Raw genomic sequence first — 24,099 nt, forward strand, 5'->3', positions numbered from 1 at the left:
ACAAACCAAAAAGAATGCCTGAAGCAAGGGATACCCACAAGAGTATAAACTAAAATGGGGCGCCTGAGTGGCTCAGTCGGTTGAGCATCTGACTTGGGCTCAGGTCATGATCTCACAGTTCATGGGTTTGAGCCCTGTGTGGGGTTCTGTGCTGACAGCTCAGAGCCTGGAGCCTACTTCGGGTTCTGTGTCTCCCTCTCTCTGTGGCCCTCCCCTGCTTGCTTGCGCACGCTCTCTCTCTCTCTCTCTCTCTCAAAAATAAATAAAACATGTAAAAAAAATTTTTTTTAAACTGAAGTGAAGACCTGTTTTCTCTCTTTATTGTGTAAAGAGAGATGGTTCTAGGCTCCAGGAGGATATGGTAAATGAGGGCCTGAAATTAAAAGAAATGTTCACTTTCTCAAACACTGACTTCGAACCCTCAGTCCTAATTTTGTCCAGAAGTCATAGAGAAGGGGATCCTTCTGCATGGCTTCTGCCAAACTATCATTTATCGAGTTATTTTTTTATTCTGTTTTTCTCTCAGAGTAAAGTATTCTTGCTATTAAGAGGGCTAGATAGGGTACCCGTGGAATAGAGAGAAAAAAAAAAGTGTACTATGGAGAAGAAGAATATTCTAAGTAAACCAATTTTAAAAAAAAGGCTTGAAAGTAACGTTTAAAAGGTAACCTGATTTTCGAAAATGTCCTCCTGCATCTCTTTCCACATTTCTAGCTCTAGTGCTGCTTTGTATTCTAAGGTTTCTCGAGGCTCTGTCTGGATTTCTGAAGGACAAGGTGCTGGAGGAAGGGAACATGCCTTCTGTTGCCCAGCAGATAAACCCTAAGACATGAATGAAAACATATTGAAACAAACACACTCATACACACAATGCATTCGATCCACTACAGTCATGTTGTTTCACATTCACTGTTACTTACCTGAGATGAATCAGATACAAGAATCTCACGCATTTTTACTAGTCCATAATCTTCTAGAGTTACTGTGTAAGAAAGATCCATTATCCTGTTGTTTGACCTACACATGAAGTCAGAAATACTTTAAAATTTGTGGAAACACTATGATTTTTCCTTTTATTTCCCCAATGTTACAGCACTGAGTAGGTCACATTTCTTGTATCTGACACTCGCACTACTCAAACCTCGAGACCTTCCATATATGCATTTTACCTGATCACGGAACTCTTATATACAGACCTACGTTTACTACAAGAAGACCTACATGAGCTATAGATTATTTGGAGAAATTTAAACTCTTACTGCCCAAAGGTAATTACTGCTAAACTTTCATTTCCTTCCTCTCTTCTGTTTTACGTATGTGCAGATACACATGCAGATACACATTGTCCCTTTTTCTCCATTTACATCTGGAGCATTTTCTCATGTCATCAACCTTCATTCAAAAATGTTGAAGTTTTAATGCCTGTAAAATATACTAATAACATTACACAGTAAAATTAAGACAAAAACTAATGTTCCTACTCTTGATTATGTAGATTCTTCTGAATTCTTACTCTACTATTTTCCTGGGATGAAGCATTTGTACATAAATCTTTTACTGGATGTGAGCACTGCCTCAGGGTAATTCCTAAAAATAGGATAATTATATGTTATTTTTATCATAAAGAGCATCTGTCTCGTACAGCTGCATGTAGCATTTACCAGAACATCAGAGGAAAATATGCTCCTGCCTACAAGAAACGTGGCCTTGTCTAAAATCTATTCCATAAAGCCTTGGTCAAGCAAAAACTTCAATGACTGGAACCCACACAAATAAACTCTTAATAATCAGTTTTACATTTTCTTCTAATCTCACAACTTTTAGAAGAAATTAATAAAATACACCAAAGCACTAAGTCTCCTAAAACTTCTCTGTCTACAGAGCAGGGCAACACAAGTTCATATTCATAACCAACAGATTTAAAATAACTAGTAATGATTTGATTATTTTCATTGTGTTCTACTTAATGCGACAAAAGAATAGGATTTTTGGAAGAATTTTCAGTTCACCAGAAGATGTGCTTCTCTAAAACACCTGTTGCCAGATCCTCCAAGTGAATAAAAGTTTTACTAATTCTTTGCTCTCTGGAAGGGACTATAGATGGGGAAGATCAAGGGAAGGGATTTAAATACTACTTTTAGATCTCGGCTTTTTACTGAGCCTGATTTCTTTGTACATTCTAATTATGCTTCAAAAACCAAGGCATGTGATGTATAATTTTAAAGTGTATTTAAATTTCTACTGCTAAATTTAAAAAGACGTATTTAAAATAGATGTATTTTGGGGCGCCTAGGGTGGCTCAGTCAGTGAAGCATCTGACTACGGCTCGGGTCACGATCTCACAGTTCGGGAGTTCGAGCCCCACATCAGGCTATGTGCTGACAGCTCAGAGCCTGGAGTCTGCTTCGGATTCTGTGTCTCGCTCTCTCTCTGCCCCTCCCCCGCTCACTCTGTGTGTCTGTCTGTCTCTCTCTCACAAATAAACATTAAAAAAAAATTAAATAAAATAGATGTATTTTGTGTAAGGTATGTGAACTTCAGTTTTCCATGGTGGCACCAGATTCCAGGGCATAGAAACCATACTCATTTTTTAAAAGTGCCCAACATTTGTAACATTCTCAGAAAATAGATTTGAAGCAAAAGTTAAAATATTTTCAAGTAGAAAAACAGTCATTCCCAAAGCAAAATAATGTAAAAACACATTATAAATCTGACCTTGAATTGTTAAACACACAACCAAACAACATAGCGGGAAATTAAAACCGTCAGGCTTAACAGAGAGGAGGGAAACATTTAAGATCCTAGGTGTTAAGAGTCTTGGAGGGTACAGTAGGATCAGAAAGGTAAACAGTGCTAAAAAGCCAATTAGAATACAGCCCCCCGAGGTCAAAGAAGGACCATCACCACCAAGACGACAGGGAAGCGTAAGGCTATACCCAGCCAATGAGAACAAAAAGCAGGCTATGGACATTTTGGGAAATCCGTTACCCCTGTGCTGCTATAAAAGGCACACTTTCACTGTACGTCTGACGCCAACACTGTTCACCACTGGAACCTAAAAAGCGAGTTTTTTCTGAAGACAAGACGTTAGAAAGCTGGATCCTGGCGATTCCCAGAAGTAAATCTTTACTCATTTTGTCCTTGTGCCATAATTCAACCAGCAGTGGAATCCTAAGGAAGAGAAAACAAGTGTTCATATCTTATCATTTCTGAACAAGTTGGTAGTAGCTCTTTGAGTTCCCCAAGCACCAAGATGTTTCTGCTACCTGGGTCGGAAAGGCTCCATTCCACGGGTAACAAACAGAAAATACCATTACAGTTTCTATACCTCTTTCTGTGCAATAAAGAAAACCCACGAAGTGCTATTTTTTACTCTTCCTTCTCCTTGTAAAATAATATACACACTTGAATTGAGTAAAAAGACGTTTCAGATCTTTTTCTTCACAAATCCATTTCAGACAGGTGCATTAATAACACCTTCATTTTATACAGATGAGGCAACAGAAAAAGCAACCAATTCACTACAGTCAACTGGTGCATCCGTGATAAAACTAAATAGCTTGTTCCTACTGATCTTCACATATTATGAAAAACAAGACAGTAGTCTTTCAAATCGTCTTCCTTACTCACAGATGGTATTTAACGCAGTTCTAACCTCCAAATTCAGACAAATAAGATATGAAAATCTGCAAAGAGTCTCCATAACTTCATAAAACTTCAGAGCAGAAGCACCCACGTCACAGACATTACTAATTACATTACTAATACGTGTGTGTCCAAGTTATCAGATGCATTAACTGCTGTGGATCTAAATCTCTAGAAATTCCTCTTGTCAGTAACAAGATACGCATTTTCAAGAGTGGCTTCGTGTCATACACACCATATTTACGTTACCTTAAGAAAGTATCCTGCAGCTGTTGAGGCATAGTTGCAAAGTCAAATGCACAGTAAGACTGTGGAAGGAAAACTTCCATGTTTTTGCGAACTTCTACAGGAGGATTTGTCATAATAGGAGCTGCACTACCAAAGAATGGATAGGAGTACCTAGAATTTAGAAAAAAACCAAAAAACAAACAAAAAAAAAAACAACCTATGATACAGGTTACAGATGAGACTTCTAATCTGGTTTTTTTTTTTAAAGGATAAAATGGATATAACAAATAGAATTTTTAGAATACGTAAATGGTACAAATACATTGTGGTTCAAATCCTGTCATCAACTTTAAAATTCTGCAAATATTGTCAGCAATTCTAGAGGAAATGCATTATGTGTATATAGCACTAGTTCCCAAAGCTGCTTTATAAGCAATCTTAACTTCAGGGCAAGAAGAAGTCTGGTATTGTGAAGGCTGTAACACCAAAAAAGGAAGAGAGAATCATTCTCATACACTCCCAATGACTCTAAAATTTAGGAATGACAGTGACGCCAAACGAAGACCGAGCTGCCCTTTGTCCAGGAGTCCCTTGGGGGCATGGCTCCTGTGTTTTTCATCTCTGCCCTCCCAGCAAAAATAAGCACTTTTTGGCATACAGTAAATGTTCAGGAAATACCTGCTGAATTTAATTTCTAAACTTACTTTATTTATTTAATAATGTCTTGGGGCACCTGGGTGGCTCAGTCGGTTAAGCATCTGGCTGATGATTTCGGCTCAGGTCATGATGTTATCATTTGTGGAAACGAGGCCCGCATCGGGCTCTGTGCTGACGGTGTGGACCCTGCTTGGGAGTCTCTCTCTCCCTCACCCTCTGCCCCTCCCCTGCTCATGCTCTGCCTCTCTTGCTTTCAAAATAAATAAACATGAAAAAAAATTTTTTAATCATGTCTCGATTTTTATGGGCTGAAAACCCCTAGTCACCTCCCAGAGGGTGCACCCATGGTAAGATTCTGTCTTTGAGAATCAAGGATGGAAGCAGGTGATTCAAGGAATGACAAGACTCTTTCTTCCTTTCTTCACAGAAACCACACCTGATTAAATGGGAACATGTCTGACTACTGCTGAACTTACTCTGTATTTAAAGCCAAAGAGAAAGACAACTCGAGGCTCACTTCAGTTTCATCTCGTGTCTCGTTATGCGTTATGAAAACGGGAATTTAAAGGCTAGTAACGAAAACTGCTTTTCCTGCAACAAGAATCCCGTGCATTTACTCCATTCCTACATAATGACACATGCAGTGAAATCAGCTCATCTCACAAATCCCATTCCACAGCTGCCAACCAGTTTCACACCAGTGAGAGCATGATGACATAAAATTTATCAAACAGAAAGTTAAATGGCCAGTGTTTTAAAAAATGCCACAAAATGACTCAAAGACAGAACCAACGGCCCTTATCATCAAGTGAATTCCAGGTGGAGTGTTAAGCATATCATAACTGTTTCCTCGGTTTAGAGTATTTTTCCCCTTTTCTTTGCCAAGCGAATGTCTAGCCTTCCTCGTATGTTGACTTATTTCTCAGTCTGTCTTGTTCACTAGGTTGAGCTCTTTGTTTACGTGGCCCATAAACTCCTAATACCTGGCACACTGCTGGCATAATGTGGGCACTTAATGATTAAACAAATAGCCCATATGACAAGACGGAACCACAAAAACTAGGATGCACGCCTGCTAAGGGGGCTAGTACAAGGCTTCCCCCTCACAGCTTCTAACTGTAGATCACCTCGATATTTCTATGCTTCTAGCCAACACTATCTCTAGGTACCCTAAGATCACATTCTCTAGTAGCAGCAGAAAAGAGATCTCAGTTAAAAAAGTAGAGGGATAGGGGCGCCTGCATGACTCAGTCGGTTGAGCGTCTGACTCCTGATTTCAGCTCAGGTCATGATCCCAGGGTCATGGGATGGAGCACCATGTTGGGATCCACGCTGAGCCTGGAACCTGCTTGAAATTCTTTCTCTCTCCCTCTGCACCTCTGCCCTGCTCGTGCTCTCTCTAAATAAATAAAATAAATAAAATAAATAAATTAAAAAACAGAGGAAGACAAAAAGAGTAGAAATACTAGTAATAATTCTTTTTCTAAAAACAATTTGAAGAGAGGTTTTATAAACCCTTTGAGAAAAGCTCTGTCTGTTGGAGACAAGCTTTTTCTCCCTCAATTTTCAAATAACATATTAATAATTATTCTCAGCCTCTGAGAAGAGGTAAACAGTACAACTTAAGCTGTGATGGAAACAATGCCATTCTGTGAATTCACAGTCACACCCAGTACTGGGTCCCTTTGATTTTGTCCATCGTTCACATCCAAGCTGCGAGGACTGTGGATAGAGCTGGAGAGGAATCTAAGACATGAAGGAGTAGATACAAGTATGAGTTAACTTATGCATTTGAAAGGCAGGAATGCCTCAAATACCAGCAGGAAGCAGTGCGTAGCTGTGGACGTTCCTGGAAACGGCAGTCCAAGATGACAGAAAGATTTTCTCATTTTAGTTGCATCAAGAGCACCAACCTTGTTAGAAAGGCTAGTGCTTGCTCTGAAGAAATTTGTAAGGAACAATTAACCACTCCCAACTAAAACACATTAATATATTACATTTGATATACATTTCAACCAGAAGGTTTATGAAAATGTATTATTGTTAGTAACAGGCTACTGAGTAGAGCCATTTAACTGACTGAAATATATAAGTATCTCAATTCTTTATATGGAGCAGGGTAGACACATTCCACGTGCAGCCCATTAAGGATGGTTCTCAGAGTCTCATTTATCAAGTAGTAGAGATACAACTTCCCATTATAATACAGTTTCATAGAAAAACAAGATATTACACTTCCCTGAATTTGCCGTGACACCTTTTCTAGAAACAATGCTTTTTTTTCCCCATTTTTTTAACGTTTATTCATTTTTGAGAGGCAGAGAGACATAGAGCACAAGAGGGGGAGGGGCAGAGAGAGAGGAAGACACAGAAGCCGAAGCAGGCTGCAGGCTCCGAGCTGTTGGCACAGAGTCTGATAAGGCACTCGAACCCACGAAGTGTGAGATTGTGACCTGAGCTGAAGTCGTACGCTTAACTAACTGAGCCACCCAGGTGACCTTCTGAAACAACACATTTTAAGAGTCGCTCTCTTTGAATAGAAGCAGTAGTAAATTATCACCAGCACCTACAATTATCACCACCTCTCATACCACCAATGCCACCGACGCACCCTTGTTGAAATTCGAACTCATGAGGACAGAACCTTGCAGGCTTTTTCAGTCCACAGGGTTTAACGAATGTTCTAACTTCTCTGGTGATGTTTCTCCCTCTGAAACTCCCAAGTAGAGAAAAGGCACTGCTCTTCAGAAAAGAATACTTTGAAGCAAAATCATATCACACCTTAACATACAGTTGATTGGAAAACCAGCTTCCAAATCATGGATACTCCTTAAGTCTATTGAGAAGCAAAAATGATGTGATGTCGCTGGCACCGCAATCTTCTGTCCCGAGGCGGTTTCTGAAGCAGTGGCTGTGGTCACTGGCTGGGCCACCGGAAGAGGCAAAGAAGAACCCATGGCTACAACGAACATAAAAATTTAAGAGAAAAAAATCCCACTCGGTAACACTTTCTCTTCCTTTATTTACCTCACTTAAAGATACCATCTCATTTCCCTCTAAGCAAGAAATGTGATCATTTGGTTTCATAAACCTCTGAAATGAGGCATAGGAACTTCTTAAAGTGACTTGCCCCCAAATTAGGTAGGCTTTAATTCCCATTTTTAGAACTGTGTAAAGAAGGCCCCCCTCTCCACATCGACTGCACACCAGAAAAGCGCTAATATACGACAGCAGCCCAGCAGGCGCCAACTTATTTCCAAGAGGCAGCTAACCTTAACTTCGAGTTCGAGGGGTTGTATGGCAGACTTAATGCAGGCATCATTACATCACTTCTGAAGACACGGTTCTGGCTACGGAAGGCACACAGGACATAGTCTGACAAAAAGAGAATTCTACTCCAGTCCCATTGCAGACCAGAGATGGGTAGCGAGTGGCCCAAGTCCTACAGCTACTGAGTGACCGAGGGATCACTTGCACCTTAACTTCCGACTCCTGATCGAACACTGTTCTAATTACTTCCGCTACAAGATCTAACTGCGGGTCCTAGTGCAGTGGGTGGAAAATTGACACAACCAGGTCAAACCATTCTCAGGCTCTCCCTTAACTTTAGCATCAAAAATGGGTATAACAAGTTTTTGGTTATGGTACCAAATGGGTACAACCAAATGGGTACAACAGGCAGTTAGTAGCTCTTCTCTCTAAAATTCCAATGGATTCAAGATATTCAAGCGTTGCCTAGTGAAAAATATGTTAGCGAGAACTATTTTCTGTCATTTCTTCTCAGTAAGCTGTGTCTAAAATAAAAGTAATTGAACAATTCTTACCTGTTAGCCAATTCTGTGATGAAGTTACAGACTCAATTTCAATTCAATTCAATTCCATTTAAACTGAATTTTTACATCACCACACATTATTGGCTCTTGAAAGAAAATCAAACTCACAACATACTGACAAACGGTGAAAACGCTCTTCATCGTTAAGTAGATGGCTACAAAACGGACGCTTGGAAGATGTGTGAGAAGGTCTTACCCTTTGCGTTTGGTTTCATGTCCCTGTCATACTGCAGGCTCTCCACTTCACTTCCGGTTGCATCATCTTGGGTTGGAGGCGACTGGTTTTGAGGTGGAACAGGGGACACGCTTGGTGACTTTGGCCCAGCGAGCGTCTTCTCTTTTACAGGAGTTAAAACTTGCTTCTGTGATTGCTGTGGCTCATGTTCGTTCTGGGTCTTTAATTCAATTAAAGACTAAAAATAATTGTTAAATAAAGTATGATTCGCAAAGCACTTTCCTTCATCGTTAAGCAAAAAAAAGTCACTTTTTTTTTTTTTTTTTTTTAGTAATAGCTTCCCTTCCCACTTTAGATATTCCTAGTCTATTTTTCTTCATCATTTGCAAATTTTCGTATAGCATCTAGAACCAGAAAAAGGAAGATGGACAGGAAGGAAACAGGATATCCAGAGCTGAGTACCAAAATATATGCTAACTGGTAAGAAGGGATATTTGGTGTAAGAAGTCAGGGACAGGCGTCCCTGGGAAAGGTTATTGTTACCAAGGCAATAAATACAATGGAGGCCTATGTTAAAACAAAACCAAAATAAAAACAGATCTAGCATGATTTTCTTCCTTTGTTCCACTTCCTTCTAAAAATATATGCATATATGTATTTTAACATATATATATATATATTCAAACTCTCACATCAGTTTTTCTGTCATTTGTAATCTACATAAAGATCAGCTCTTCAGAAGAACAGTACACAGAGGCTGATTCTGGGACTATATACAATCAAAAAACATATACATCCAAACAAATACCATCTCTGTTGCCTAAAGAGAGTACGGGGACCAGAAAGCACTAATGAACCAAGAACGCTGTCTTTAAGCTAAAGCTGAGTCCACCAAAATGATACCATGAGTGCAGATTCCCAGAAATGTGGTCCATCTCTGCCAGTGACTGACCATGACCTGGGGGGTGGGGGGGTGGAGGGGAGATTCCTAGCATAGGAGAAAACGGTACGTGAAGGCCGTGTTATCACTTATAAACTACAGCCAGGGCAGCTACAGTACTTTCCAGAAAAGAAACACCTATAATGGAGGCCACTAATTAAGAATAATAAATACTTGCTTACGCTAGGTCACTCTTGAAGTTCAACTTTTATCGGTCGTCACGAGTGACACCGGAGTGACAGTGCAGAAGCTGGAGGAGGAGATGGAGGGGTCACTACTTGCCTGGGCATCTACGCCTTCTCTCTGCAGAGCCACAGACACGCCCACAGTGGGGGCCAGCTGCACAGGAATAGGTGCAAGCTTTTGCTTGGCTCGCTTCGGAGGGTCAAGAATAAAAGCACCCTCAACTGTAACGGGGCGCTGGTTGATTTCCATACTCCCCTTTTTCAGCAGTCCGGTTAAGGGCACTTCTGTACTTCCAAGTGACTGGTCTCCGCAGCAAAGATGGATCTGATGTGAAAGAGAAAATCGGAATAGGGCCTTATGGTCTCTCCTTTCTCCTAAACACATCAACTTTAACCAAAGTTTATAACATGATCCAGAGAAGGGAAGTATAATGCAGGTTATCTTACTGACCTGCAGCGACTGCGTCAAAGAGTCTCATACTTGATTGTGCAAACTGTTGATAAGGCATAAACTTTCCTAAGAACTCAATAATAAAGCTATTCTTTTTCATTTCTTCTTCCAGTGTTGTATAATCATATGTTATCACCTTTTTCTCCTTCAGGAATTATGGTTACTTTAATATCTTACTGGGTTGTTTTGACATAAGCAAATATATCATGAATACATGAACGTAAATAGAAAACAAATACCTCAAGCAATGTTTCTATTTCCATTTCAAAATTAATCTCAACATTTGTGAAAAAAAAAAAATAATAATAATAATAAGTAAGTTAGTAGCTCCAGCCCTATCTGGAAAGTAAAGAACTTGAAATAATTCTGTTTTATTTGCCCATAAAACATCTTTAGTGTTTCTTTCTCTTTTCTTGCTTTTCAGAGTTCACATATAAAACAGTGTTTAACGCTACAAGGTAAAACAGAGTACCTCTCGGGTGGAGCGTACTGTTTATTACTGATAGCTAATCAAAACTTCAACACTACCCCCTTTCGAAACTACCCATCACCTACATACTATAGTATCAACTTGTTTACCTTCCTGTACTGGCATTCAGATGCACAATAAGCAGTCACAACACGAAACTATTTTTAGTTCTAATGTCAGCAATGACTTGTAAATTAGTCTCAATGTTATTAGGTGTGATGGTGTTAATGAGCTGGAGAGAAAGGATTTTTACGACTTAAATGTCTAGGAGAATTAAAGTAAGAAAGAAGTCAATACTTTGGTAAAGACTGGTATTTTAGATGTGGAATAAATCTCAAGATGTTTAGAAAGCTAAAATCCAGTCTACGGCCATACCACCCTGAACACGCCCGATCTTGTCTGATCTCGGAAGCTAAGCAGGGTCAGGCCTGGTTAGTACTTGGATGGGAGAAAGGTAAAATCCATATGAAAAGATAAAATACAGGAAGAAAGCAGTTCATCATTTTATATTGTATTCAGCTACTTAGAATCCTGAGTTTAGCAGAACCACATCCAAAATATACCTCTATTACAATTTCTTAAAGGCTCTTCCCACCTCCCACCCAAATTGCAAGCAAAATCTAAAGACTAATCACTTTTAAAAAATGACTACCTAATCCTTTATTACACTACCCCATTTCAGTCTGATTAAAATCAATTGTAATAAAACAAAGAATAGTAAATTCACTGAGTAAGCTTCACTTAAAGAGAGTCCAATAGAATGTTATTTGACAAAATTCCTCAATTCAAGGGCAGGTTTTAGAAAGTTGGGTTATTTCATGCCTTTTTTTTTAACGTTCATTCATTTTTGAGAGACAGAGACAGAGCATGAGTGGGGGAGGGGCACAGAGAGAAAGGGAGACACGGGATCAAAATCAGGCTTCAGGCTCCAGGCTCTGAGCTGTGAGCACAGAGCCCAACGTGGGTCTTAAACCCACAAAGCATGAGATTATGACCTGAGCCAAAGTCAGATGCTTAGCCAACTAAGCCATCCAAGCACCCCTTTCTTAGCTTTTAATAGCAATTAGGTATATACATTCTGAAATCCAGGGTGTGATCTGTGTATGACTACTAAGCCCCCTAATTAATGATGAAATCTTCCCTGAGCTCACAACTTTAGGCTCTCTATACATTTTCTATTACACAGACTGTCAACAGATACGTTTCTTTACCCAGTTATGATGAAAAGAGGTGTATCTCCTAAAATTCTCAAGTAATGGCTATACTAGGGACTTCACAAGCCAGGAGAATTCCTAAAAAATGACAAGATGTGGGGGAAAGATGACCTTCACTACTCAAATAAGAGTCTTGGTACCTCTATGAAGCTTTAAAAAATCATCTCAAGTTGGGGCACCTGGGTGGCTCAGTCACTTAAGCATCTGACTTTGGCTCAGGTCATGATCTCACGGTCAGTGAGTTCGAGCCCTGCGTCGGGCTCTGTGCTGACAGCTTGCTCAGAGCCTGGAGCCTGCTTCGGATTCTCTGTCTCCCTCTGTCTTTGACCCTCCCCCACTCACACTCTTGTCTCTAAAATAAACATTAAAAAAAAAAAAAAATCTCAAGTGAAAAAGAGTTCCTGCCGTACTTACCTGTAGTTTAGACTGAAGTGCCAGGTAAACACGAAGAATTTCTATGCTGCTACGTATTCGAACAGATGCTCTCTCTGGCTCAAAGTTTGGGTTGATCAAATCACTGAAGGGTTCATTTGTAACATCATTTCCCAGCAAAGAATAGTAAAAGAAAAACTCAGGCTGTCTTTCTGGAAGTTTCATGGTACACGGAATTAACTAAGCATTTAAGGAGGAAAAAAAAAAAGAGTATTCATTTATAAACCACTACACAGGCTTATAAATGTCTGATGAACTCTAAAATTTACGCTAAAATGTTGATTTTATTTCAAAGTCTTAAAATCACTCAAAATTTCTTAATCTCTGAAAAATTACGACCTCATGACTAGTTTAACTTTTCAAGGTTTACCTTAGAAAAGCCCAGAGACTAAAATATTTTTTAAGAGATATGTTTTGTTTTAAAGTTTACTTTTCATCCAACTGATCCATGAACGAGTACGTGTAAGTTCTTTTAGAAGCAAGCGGTCACATATTTTAAACTGAGTCTTCTTTACTTCCGTATACCTTATTTCATCTTCTTACTCGGCCACTGTCTTCATACATAAGAGGAGGGTTTTAAACAAACTTCAGGCAGGCTATTTAATGTAACACCTTAGTCCACGCCTTTGAGAAAAAAGCTTTCTAGACACTCTGTCAAAATTGGGAAACCTACAAGTTAACAGTTGCAAAAGGATGTTTCCTGTTGCTCAAAACTGGCAGCTTCATGGCCACCTATGGCGGAAACACAGATTCCTGTCCCATAAAATATAAAATATCCAACAGACCCTAAGTGTTCACTAGGATGTTGTTAAAAATAACAAGTGTTGTATTCATCGGTAGAGGATGGCTTAAATATATTTTAGTTATCATACAATATGGCTGCTAAATAATGATATACTGACATGGAAGTTATCTAAGACATACTCTTAGGCCAAGAGAAGTTACAGGACAGTTTGTATGGTTCATGAAAATAAAAGAATTAACCGCTTAGAATATAGCAGCTCCGTATTCAGTATATAGCAAATATTCAATAAAATTACTTATTTTGTGTAAAATAACATAGTAAATACTCAGTAGCGATTTTTCCTTTCGTATAGAGTATATTTTTACATGTAAATGTTTACTTTAGTCCCATACATTCATGAATCTGAGAAAAAATGTATTTGAGTAGATCTTAATCATGTAGATTTATACACAGAGAGGCAGCATTTATACAGTGACAGTTGCTAAGAGCAAGTTCTGGATTACGCCCCCAATCCTGGTTCCATCAATGGCTTACTGTGAATCTCTGGGCAAAGTGCTCTATCCCTCTGTACTTCCATTTCTTTTAGGGTCAATAAAAGGATTACAAGAGAAAAAACATGTTCAAGTGGACACCACCACCACCCAGCACAGTCAGCTATTATGTGAACAAGAAAATGTCTGAAGAAAAAAAACACAGTACCTTGTCACCAGTGATTATTTTTGAGTTCAATTACAAGAGACTTTTTTTTTCCCCTTTGGTTTCTTCCATAATCACAAAGCAATAAAAATTTTAAGAAGTAAAGATGGTCCTTAGATATTTCATAGCGTACTTCATTTTAAGTAATTCCACTAAGAAAAGATTCTTTTAAAAATCCTTTATCATCCTTGTTTGTTTTTTAACCCTCAACTTTCAGTATCTAAGAAAAGGAGGAAGGCACGATTATCACCGCCTGGTGGCTGCCCCAAACTAACTCCTCCATTCTACCACTTGATAGCATTGGGTTCTAAGTCACTGATGTGCATCTGAAAAGGTATTTTTCGTTGGTTTGTTTGTTGCCAAATGCTTTCTCACACAACCTTTCACTGCCTCAAAGAGAAAAAAATAAATGGCTAATTTATAAAATGCTTGGCTTGGGACACGTGGGGTGGCTCAATCCAATTCTTGATTTCTTCTCAGGTCATGATCTCATGGCTTATGGGATTGAGCCTCACATCAGGCTCTGCACTGACAGCACAGAGCCACTTGGGATTCTCTCTCCCCTCGCTGCCCCTGCCCTGCTCATGCACTCTCTCAACAAAAATTAAGACAGGTACCAAAAAAAAAAAAAAAAAAAAAAAAGGTTTGTCTTCAAAAAATGAAAAAAGCAAACAATAAATATTCAACAGTATCAAAAGATGAATACACTACTGGACTTAGTTTTTTGTTTTTTAATTATTGTAAAATACACAACAGAAAATCTAACACCATAACCACGAGAACACGCACACTTCAGTAACACAGTACATTCACAATGTCGTTTATGCGCCCACATCTAGGGTCACCACATCTAGCTCCGTGAGGCTGTCACCATCCCCAAGACAAATACCATAACTGTTACGCACTCACTCCCCATTTCCCCCTTCCTGCAGCCTCAGGAAACCACAAATGTGCCTTCTGGCTCTATAGAGTCACCTATTCTAGATATTTCACATAAATGCCATCACACATTACGTGACCTTGCGTGTCTGGCTTCTTTCACTTGGCAGGTTTTCGATGTTCATCCACGATGCAGTACATGTCAGTGCCCCAGCCCTTTAGAGTTGAGTAATATCCCATTATACACACAAATACTTGGTTTATCCACTCATCTGCTAATGGACATGTGGGTTGTTTCCACCTTTTAGATACTGTGAATACTGCTATGAACATTCCTGTACACGTTTTTGTTTGAACACCTGTTCTCAATTCTTTTTGATACACACCTAGCAGTGGAACTGCTGGGCTCCATGGTAATTCTGTTTACTGTTTCTGAGGAACCCATTTTGGCTTAATTTTTAGCAGCGAGAGCCAACAGGCAATTATTCTGGTTTTGAGGGTTTTTTTTAAAAACTAAACTGAGTAACTAACCTTCCCTCTAACCAGAATGGCATATTTGGAGCAATCCATAGGCAGGGCTTTATGAAGAGAAGAAAAATAGAGAAAGTGATACAGAAAGGCAAAAACACGAATTTAGTGCGACAAAATTATACCTACTCCCTGAGAAAAATCTTTACCTGACAGTCTCGCAAGTCATATAAATCTGTGGTCACTAACTCATATTTCACTTGTAAATGCTGACTATGTGGGAACTTTGCAATTCTAAGAAAGCTATTAATATGGTAAAAAGTTAAGTCATGAGCCATATTCTCTATTTTTGAAAAGATTAATTTACTTCAGCTGCTATCGACCAACATAATGTCAAGAAAACTGGGCTAGATCCTGAGAAGGACAATGAAGTACCAGCTCATGTTGTGCTAAGCCATTTTGGGAAGAGGCAATGCTGACGTGGGTCTTGAGTCCCTGCACTTCCTGCTGGGGCACTGACCACCCTCACACAGGCCACTTCCCTGTGTTGCTTATACAGCTGGTAACCTAGAAGGATTAGGTCAAGTGTCTTCCTGGGGAGACCAGGCGACTTACAATCAAAGTGTTCTGTGTTCCTCAGCTGTGATGGAAACCCACTCTGTACAGCAGCAACCCAGGCCCCTCGATGTCACCCCTTGGGACCTAGGGTAACGAAGACTGCAAGCAATATGCAGATGCTGATGTCTGCTGTGCCGAGAGTAATACAGTCCTTTGTCTCTGACCCAGGAACCTCCTGTCATCCGGCAACGTCCAAGAAATTCTAACTGGCTAATTTGCCAGTTTGTAAATAAGGTAAAATCTAATTCCAGACATGATACCCAATAAAGTATGACTGGGACCAAGTGTTCCCAACATTGAACATTTCTCCAAAAAATAAATATTTCAATCCTTAGAAAGAAAAATCCTTTCAGACCAGTCTTTACAATGCCACATGGTACAACGGGAAACAGTGTTTACTGATGGGCTTTCTTCTAAATGTCCAGAGATTTAATTCATTCTCTTACTACTAACATCATACCAATTTATTCTTAAAGCAGAAATATTTTCTGGTATGAATGGAAACATGTTTCTACATTTTTTTAAAGTAAAAAAAACAGTCCACTTGCACATCTTTTTAATACCCAAAAGGCAAGTTTTTAAAAAGTCAATGTTTTCCACTCTTTGTGAGTCACTAATCAGAAGGAAAGTCTTACCTGCTCCAGTTGGGTGGCAAATGCTATGGTCACTGACATAATGAAGGAGTCTGTGCAATGCTCGGCTGGTCCGATCTGATGGTAGCCTCCCTCCTCATTCAGCACTGCCACAATGTCCTTGGGGTTGAGGCCAGACAAGCTGGCAGGTACTTTACGGGGAAAAAACACAATTAAACTATGTCACAGTGTGCCATAAACTACTGTGAAGGTTTTGAAGCTGGGTACGCTTTGTATCTTGCTTGCAGTTTTCATGGATATAGTATCTCAATAAGGTTTCCTTGGATTTTCTTGTTTTTAACACCCTCAAAAAAAAACCTTACTTAAGCACTGTTTTCTTTCTGCACATAAAAGCCTTATTTTGGAATACAGTAATATTTTTAAAATAAATAAACCACAAAGAAAAGACATTATAGGTTTCCTGAAGGCAGTGAATCTCAACTGGGAACTGAAAAATAAACTCCATGTGGCTAAGAAGAGAAAGGTGAACATACACAGGATAAGGGAGTAGAAAAGAGTGTTCTAGGCAGAAGGAACCGCACTGCAGAGACTGGGAAGGAAGCGAAAGTCTGTGGTTGGAGAAGTGAGGTAGGCGTGGTGCTGATCACAGGGTGATGACCGACATGGAAGGCACATGTCACGGGGCTGGAGGGCTAAGCAGAGGCTTACTGGATGCCACGCTAAACAGTGAGATAGTTTCCTAAGAGGAAACTATGAACCAATTAGGAGAAGAGAAGTGGCAGAATTCGCACCTCATATATATACATACCCTATCAGTAAGTAATCCTCTCCGGATTCCAATTTTCCAGGCTGAGGTGCAAATTGCACCTCTGGCTTGAAAATGAGTCTCAAACAAAACTCTTTAGCTAAAAGACAGCTCGGACTCTGATGGGGGATGGAGGGAGGGGTAATATGCAGGGTTAATCCTGAGTGTCTGACTCTTCCTTTCAGCTCAGGTAATGATCTCGCAGTTGTGAAATCAAACCTCGCGATGGGCTCTGCCCCAGAGCCTGCTTGAGCTTCTCTCTCTCTACCCATGCCTCTGCCCCTCTTCCACTCACACTCTCTTCTCTCCCTCTCTCTCAAAATAAATACCTACATACATACATACATAAATAAAACTTTAAAAAAATATAAGAGGGGCACGTGAGTGGCTCAGGGAATTGAGGGTATGACTCTTGATTTCAGCTCAGGTCATGATCTCGTGGTTGATGAGTTTGAGCCCCGCAGTGGGCTCTGTGCTGACAGCATGGAGAGACACCTTAGGATTCTCCGTCTCCCTCTCTCTCTGGCTCTTCCTCACTTGAGCAGGTATGTACACACACACACACACTCTCTCTCTCTCTCTCTCAAAAATAAATAAGTAAATAAAAATAGCATCATGGTTTAGAGCAGAGACACTCGAGTAACACAGACCAAGGTTCCAATCCCAGTTCTGCCATTTGCTAGTTGTATGTTGTAACTATATGATCTCTTTTAGCTTCCATTTTTATTTCTGCAAAGCTTTTATGTCGTTTAGAAGATTAAATCAAGGCAATGCATTTAGTACAGTATCTGACAATCACTTTAATAACGATAGCCATGAAATATTAAGGTCAGCAGAGCTTAGAAGTCAGCAGAATAACTATGGCAGGTCTCCCATTGTCAGGGAGTTACAGGTATGGAAAGGAAGAACAACTAGGAAAACTCTTATATAAGACTGGATGGAATGAAGGTGTCAATGTGAATGTATGCTGTTCACTAAATGTGTAAATAAACAGAGCCATAAAGGTGTCTATGTGTGTGTTATATATACATATATATACATATACATACACATACATATACATAAATATATGTGTATATATATATATACATATATATATACATACAGGGGGTGTATATATATACATATATATACACACACATATATACATATACAAATACATATACATGTTTATGTATATATGTGTGTGTATGTATACACACATGCACCGATTCCCTTTTTCCACTGGAACACCCCAATAGCAACTGGCATATCTTGCACTTGGAACTTGACTCTTCAACATCTTTCTTTACTAAAAGGAAGAAGGCTCCTTAAAGAAACAGCAGAACCCAGGGCTAAGATAGGTAAAGAACAAGATAAGCCTGGATCATCTTCTTATGCCAGAAACCAAGAAAAAGCTCAAAGAATTACGGACACAGGCTATCTGCCAATAATCACTCTGAATGTATATGGACTAAATGCTCCAATCAAAAGATAGAGAGTATCAGAATGCATAAACAAACAAAAAAAACCAAGACTCATCTATATGCTGCCTGTAGACTCATTTTAGACCTAAAGACACTTGCAGATTGAAATTGAGGGGATGGAGAACCATTTCTCACGCTAATGGATGTCAAAAGCAAGCCCGGAGTAGCCATACTTCTATCAGACAAACTAGATTTTAAACCAAAGACTGTAATAAGAGATGAAGGGCATTATATCATAATTAAGGGGGCTATCCCAAGAAGACCTAACAATTGTAAATATTTATGTTCCTGATATGGAAGCATCCAAATCTATAAATCAGTTCATCACAAGCATAAAGAAACTCATTGATAACAATACAATAATAGTAGGGGATTCTAACACCCACTTACAGCAATGGGCGGATCATCTGAGGAGAAAAATCAACAAGAAAACAATGTGTTTGAATGACACACTGGACAGGACAGACTTAAGATATATTCAGAACATTTTATCCTAAAGTAGCAGAATACACATTCCTGTCGAGTGCACATGGAACATTCTCCAGAATAGATCACATACTGGGTCACAAATCAGGCCTCCAGAAGTATAAAAAGACTGAGGTCATACCATGCGTATTTTTATACCACAACACTATGAAACGAAGTCAGCCACAAGAAAAAATTTAGACAGACCACAAATACATGAGGATTAAAGGACATCCTACTAAAGAATGAATGGGTTAACCAGGAAATTAAAGAAGAAATTAATACATAGAAGAAAATGAAAACACAACAACCCAAAACTTTTGAGATGCGCCAAAAGTGGTCCTATGAGGGAAACATATTGCAATACAAGCCTACTTAAAAGGCAAGAAAGGTCTCAACTACACAGCCTAACCTTACACCTAAAGGAGCTAGAAAAAGGACCAGCAAATAAAGCCTAAAGCTAGCAGAAGAATGGAAATAATACAGATTAGAGCAGAAGTAAATGATATAGAAACCATAGAACAGATCAATGAAACTAGGAGCTGGTTCTCTGAAACAATTAATAAAAATGATAAGCTCCTAGACAGACTTATCAAAAAGAAAAGAGACAGGACCCAAATAAATAAAATCACAAATGAAAGAGATCACAACCAACACCGCAGAAATACCAACCATAAGAGAATATTATGAAAAATTATATGCTAACAAGTTGGGCAACCTGGAAGAAATGGATAAATCCCTAGAAACATACAAACCACCAACACTGAAACAGGAAGAAACAGATAACTTAAACAGACCAATAACAAGCAAAGAAACTGAATCAGCAATCAAAAATCTCCCAAAGAACTAAAGTACAGGGCCAGATGGCTTCCCAGGGGAATTCTCCCAGTCATTTAAAGAAGAGCTAATAGCTATTCTTCTCAAACTGCTCTGAAAAAATGCAAATGGAAGGAAAGCTGCTAAACTTACCTTGATTCCAAAACCAGACAAAGACCCCACTAAAAAGGAGAATTACAGGCCAATATCCCTCATGAACATAGATGCAAAAATTCTCAAGATACTAGCAAATCAAATCCAACAAGTACATTAAAAGAATTATTCACCCGTATAAAGTGGAATATGGGCGGCAAGGGTGGCTAAATATTTGCAAGTCAATCTATGTGATGCACCACATTAACAAAGGAAAAGATAAGGACCACATGATCCTCTCAATAGATGCAGAAAAAGCACGTGACAAAATACAGAATCTATTCTTGATAAAAACCCTCAACAAAGTAGGGACAGACGGAACATACCTCAACTTAATAAAGACCATCTATGAAAAACCCACAGCGAACATCACCCTCATTGGGGAAAAACAGAGCTTTTCCTCTATGGTCAGGAACAAGACCAGGATGTCCACTCTCTTAACATAGTAGTCCAAGTCTTACCCCCAGCAATCAGACAACAAAAAGAATTAAAAGGCCTCCAGGGGTGCCTGGGTGGCTCAGTCAGTTAAGTGTCCAATTCTTGATTTCACTCAGGTCACGATCTCATAGTTCACGGATTTGAGCCCCACACTGTCAGTGTGGAGCCTGCTTGGGATTCCACCCCCCAACTCACTCTCTCTCAAAATCAGTAAATAAATAAAAGGCATCCAAATCGGCAAGGAAGAAGTCAAACTTTCACAATTTGCAGACGACATGATACTCTATATAGAAAACCCATAGGACTCCACCAAAAAATTGCTAGAAGTGATACACCGGTTCAGCTAAGTCGCAGGACCCAAAATCAATGCACAGAAATCTGTTTTCTATACACCAATAGTGAAGGAGCAGAAAGAGAAGTCAAGGAATCGATCCCATTTACAACTGCACCAAAAACCAGAAGATACCTAGGAATAAATTTAACCAAAGCGGTAAGAATTATGGAGACAAGCTAACGGAAACAGAAGTTTGAAGGGGCTCTCGCTGCACAAATCAGGGACAAATGATGATAAATATTGTAACCCATTAAGCAAAAAGAACTCTAAGTCCACACTTGATAATGTCTCACAAAATATTAATTATAAGTGAAGGAAAGAAAAAGTAACAGGCATACGCTACCTGAATCATAACCAAAATGGACATCACCAGTAATGGAACAAATCAAAGTTGTGTGCTGATAGGATGCACTGAAAAAGAACAAAAGCATCACTTCTCTGATCCTCCTGCCAAAGATCTAGAACCTAAATCTAATACCAGATGAACCCCAACAGTACAGGGGGGGCAGGCTCACCAAACACTGAGACTTCATCACAGGACTACAAAACCCCTCCCTCTCCTTCACCTCTAAATTACCTAAGACCTGTCTTCTTCTTACCCAGGGTATCACGTCCACTTTTCAACAAAACAGTACAAGGCACACTAAAAAGCAAAACAAAAAAACAAAACAATCTAAGCTTCTCTTTCAGGAAAGTAAAATAAGAGCAGCACATTTCTGCAGATCAAATTCAGTCAGCAGAGAAAGAGACCTAATAAACACCGAAAGCTGGCTCTCTGAAAACATCAATAAAATCAGTAAGCATTTAGCCAAGTTACTAAGAGAAAAAGAGAGAAAATACAAATTCCTAATATCCGAAATAAAAGGAGAATCACTGTACAGTCCATAGACATTAAAAGGATACTGAAGGAATGTTACACGAACGACTTTTTATCCACAGATTCGATTGCCTGTAAGAAGAAATGGGCCAACTCCCTTGAAAGACACAGTCTGACAAAAGTCACACAGGAAGAAACACACAATCCAGACAGGCCTATATCATTTTGTGAAATTGAATCAATAACAACTTTACACAACAGAAAGTACCAGACCCTGATGACTTCACTGGTAAATTCTACCCAACATTCAAGGAAGAAAGACCAATTCTCCACCATCTTTTTCAGACAACGGAAGCAGAAGAAATAATCCCTAACTCATTCTATGATGCCAGCATTTAAAACCCTGATGTCAAAACCAGACCCAGACATTACCCAACAAGAACACAAGAGACCACTAGCTCTCATTAACATACATGCACAGATTCTCAACAACCTATTGGCCACGTGAATCCAACAACGTATAAAAAGAACCATACACCACAACCAAATGCGATTTTTTGCAGGTACACAAGACTAGTTCAACATTCAAAAATCTGCTAATATAATCCATCACATCACAAACTAAAGAACAACCACATGATGGTATCAAATATGCAGAAAAAGCATCTGACAAAATCCCACACTCGGTAATGATGAAACACCCTCAGTAGACAACTAGAGAGTAACTTCCTCGACTTGATAAAGAACATCCATAAAAATCCTCCAGAAACAAGGCAAGGAGATCCCCTTTCATCACAGCTTCGTGGTGCCGGACTACACGTCCTAACAAACGCAGGAAGATAAGCAAAGGAAACAAGCAAAGGAAACAAAGGCATGCCGAGTGGGAATAAAGACATGATATGGTCTTTGTCTGCAAATGATGCAAAGTCTATTCCCAGCAGAATCAGACCTATAAATACACAAGGAACAAACTGGTGGCTGCCAGAGGGAAGGGGGGCGGTGGCCACAACGAATGAAGGGGAATGGGAGGTACAGGCTTCCGGTTACGGAAGGAGTAAGTCACAAGGATGCAAGTCACATCACAGGAACACAGCGATGTTACTATGACAGCCGCACGATGACACGGGGTCTCTACACTTGCGCTGAGCGCAATATCACGAACAGACTGGTCAAATCACTATGTCGTACGCTTGAAACAATTAGGACATTTTACGTCAACCATACTTCGGTGAAAAAAAAAAAACAAGTGTTTGTCAGTTAGGCAAAAAGGAGGGAGAAACGGCACAGACGGGTTTCAGGGCAGTGACACTGTTCTGTGGGAAACTACAGTCATAGACGTAGGTGATTACTCGTTTGTCAAAACTTACAGAACATAAAACGCCAAAAATAAATGCTAATGTAAACTGTGGAGTCCGGGTGATAAGTGATTGGCTCATGTAGGCTCATCAATTTTAACATGTGGCCCCTCTGGCCGGGGAGGTGGATAGTGGGGCGGCTGCGTGGCTGAGGAGACCGAGGTCCACAGCAACACTCTGCCCTTGGCACTCAGTTTTGCTGGGAACCTAAAACTTCTCTAAAATAAAGTTTATTAATAACAAAAAAAAAGAAAAAAAGAAAAAAAGAAAAAAGAAAAAACAAGGAAAGAGAAATATGAAGGTGTGGTTAACAGGTGAGTGAAGAGAGAACAGCGTAACGGTTTGGCTTTCTCGTGCTCATCCTAGGAAGAAAATTTTCCTAAATAGCCATCTTCAAGAATACACAATTGTGCTTTGTCATATACCAAATAAAGAAAGGAAAATCTTGTCTATTTCTAGCTCTTCTCTAGGAAGAGTTAGAGCAGTGCTGCACATTTAACAATATGACAACATCTGTCGGAGGCACCAGAGTAAAATGTGTTTACACTCCTGCGTGTTATTTTCCTATCACACCACCCACCGCTCCTGAAGCTCTAGTCCACAGAAGCAACTTTTCAGATGACGTCCTTAGAAACGACGCACAAACCTTTTCCATCTCGAGGGGGGGCTCCTTTTGCTTTAAAACTATCCACTGGTGCCTTGGTGTCTGTTTCCAAACCAATGCTTATCTGTATCTCCGACTTGAACTTGGTGTATTTATTACTCAACAGCTGGTACCATTTTGGTGCCTGGAGAGTAAGTAACAACAAAACAAAAACACCTTAATAATTAATAGGAAACAAACAATAGTGGGAAATGTCCTATAAGGCTTCCAAATATATTTCCTGTAGTTCCTTAGCACTTTCTCCTCTTTTAAAGTATTTTTCACATTTTCCTCAAAAGAATCTAATCCTGCTTAGGAAGCTAACTGTATTTCCTCTTAAAAAAAAAATAAGAAGTTTAGGGGGACCTAGGTGGCTCAGTTGGTTAAGCGTCTGACTTCGGCTCAGGTCATGATCTCACCATTCATGAGTTTGTGTCCCATGTCGGGCTCTGTGCTGACAGCTCAGAGCCTGGAGCCTGCTTCGGATTCTGGGTCTTCCTCTCTCTCTGCCTCTCCCCCAGGTGCACTCTGTCTCTCTCTCTCTCTCTCTCAAAAATAAATATTAAAAACATAAAATGA

At 39.5% G+C, this 24,099-nt stretch overlaps 1 protein-coding gene across 3 annotated transcripts in view; it reads right to left on the minus strand.

The window, feature by feature from the left end:
* CEP120 (centrosomal protein 120) overlaps positions 1–24,099 on the minus strand; it is a 74,105-nt gene that overhangs the window by 40,882 nt on the left and 9,124 nt on the right. For all 3 annotated transcript variants that reach the window (XM_042982838.1, XM_042982849.1, XM_042982856.1), the window contains exons 5-14: positions 23,524–23,665; positions 16,271–16,419; positions 12,212–12,409; positions 9,761–9,988; positions 8,560–8,776; positions 7,312–7,489; positions 3,895–4,044; positions 2,989–3,171; positions 921–1,017; positions 670–822 (exon numbers count right to left, since the gene is read on the minus strand). In XM_042982838.1, coding sequence (XP_042838772.1) covers positions 670–822; positions 921–1,017; positions 2,989–3,171; positions 3,895–4,044; positions 7,312–7,489; positions 8,560–8,776; positions 9,761–9,988; positions 12,212–12,409; positions 16,271–16,419; positions 23,524–23,665 — 1,695 coding nt within the window. The remainder of the gene's footprint in view (positions 1–669; positions 823–920; positions 1,018–2,988; positions 3,172–3,894; positions 4,045–7,311; positions 7,490–8,559; positions 8,777–9,760; positions 9,989–12,211; positions 12,410–16,270; positions 16,420–23,523; positions 23,666–24,099) is intronic.

The sequence above is a fragment of the Panthera tigris genome, chromosome A1 (assembly GCF_018350195.1).
Source record: "Panthera tigris isolate Pti1 chromosome A1, P.tigris_Pti1_mat1.1, whole genome shotgun sequence".
Taxonomy (NCBI): domain Eukaryota; kingdom Metazoa; phylum Chordata; class Mammalia; order Carnivora; family Felidae; genus Panthera; species Panthera tigris.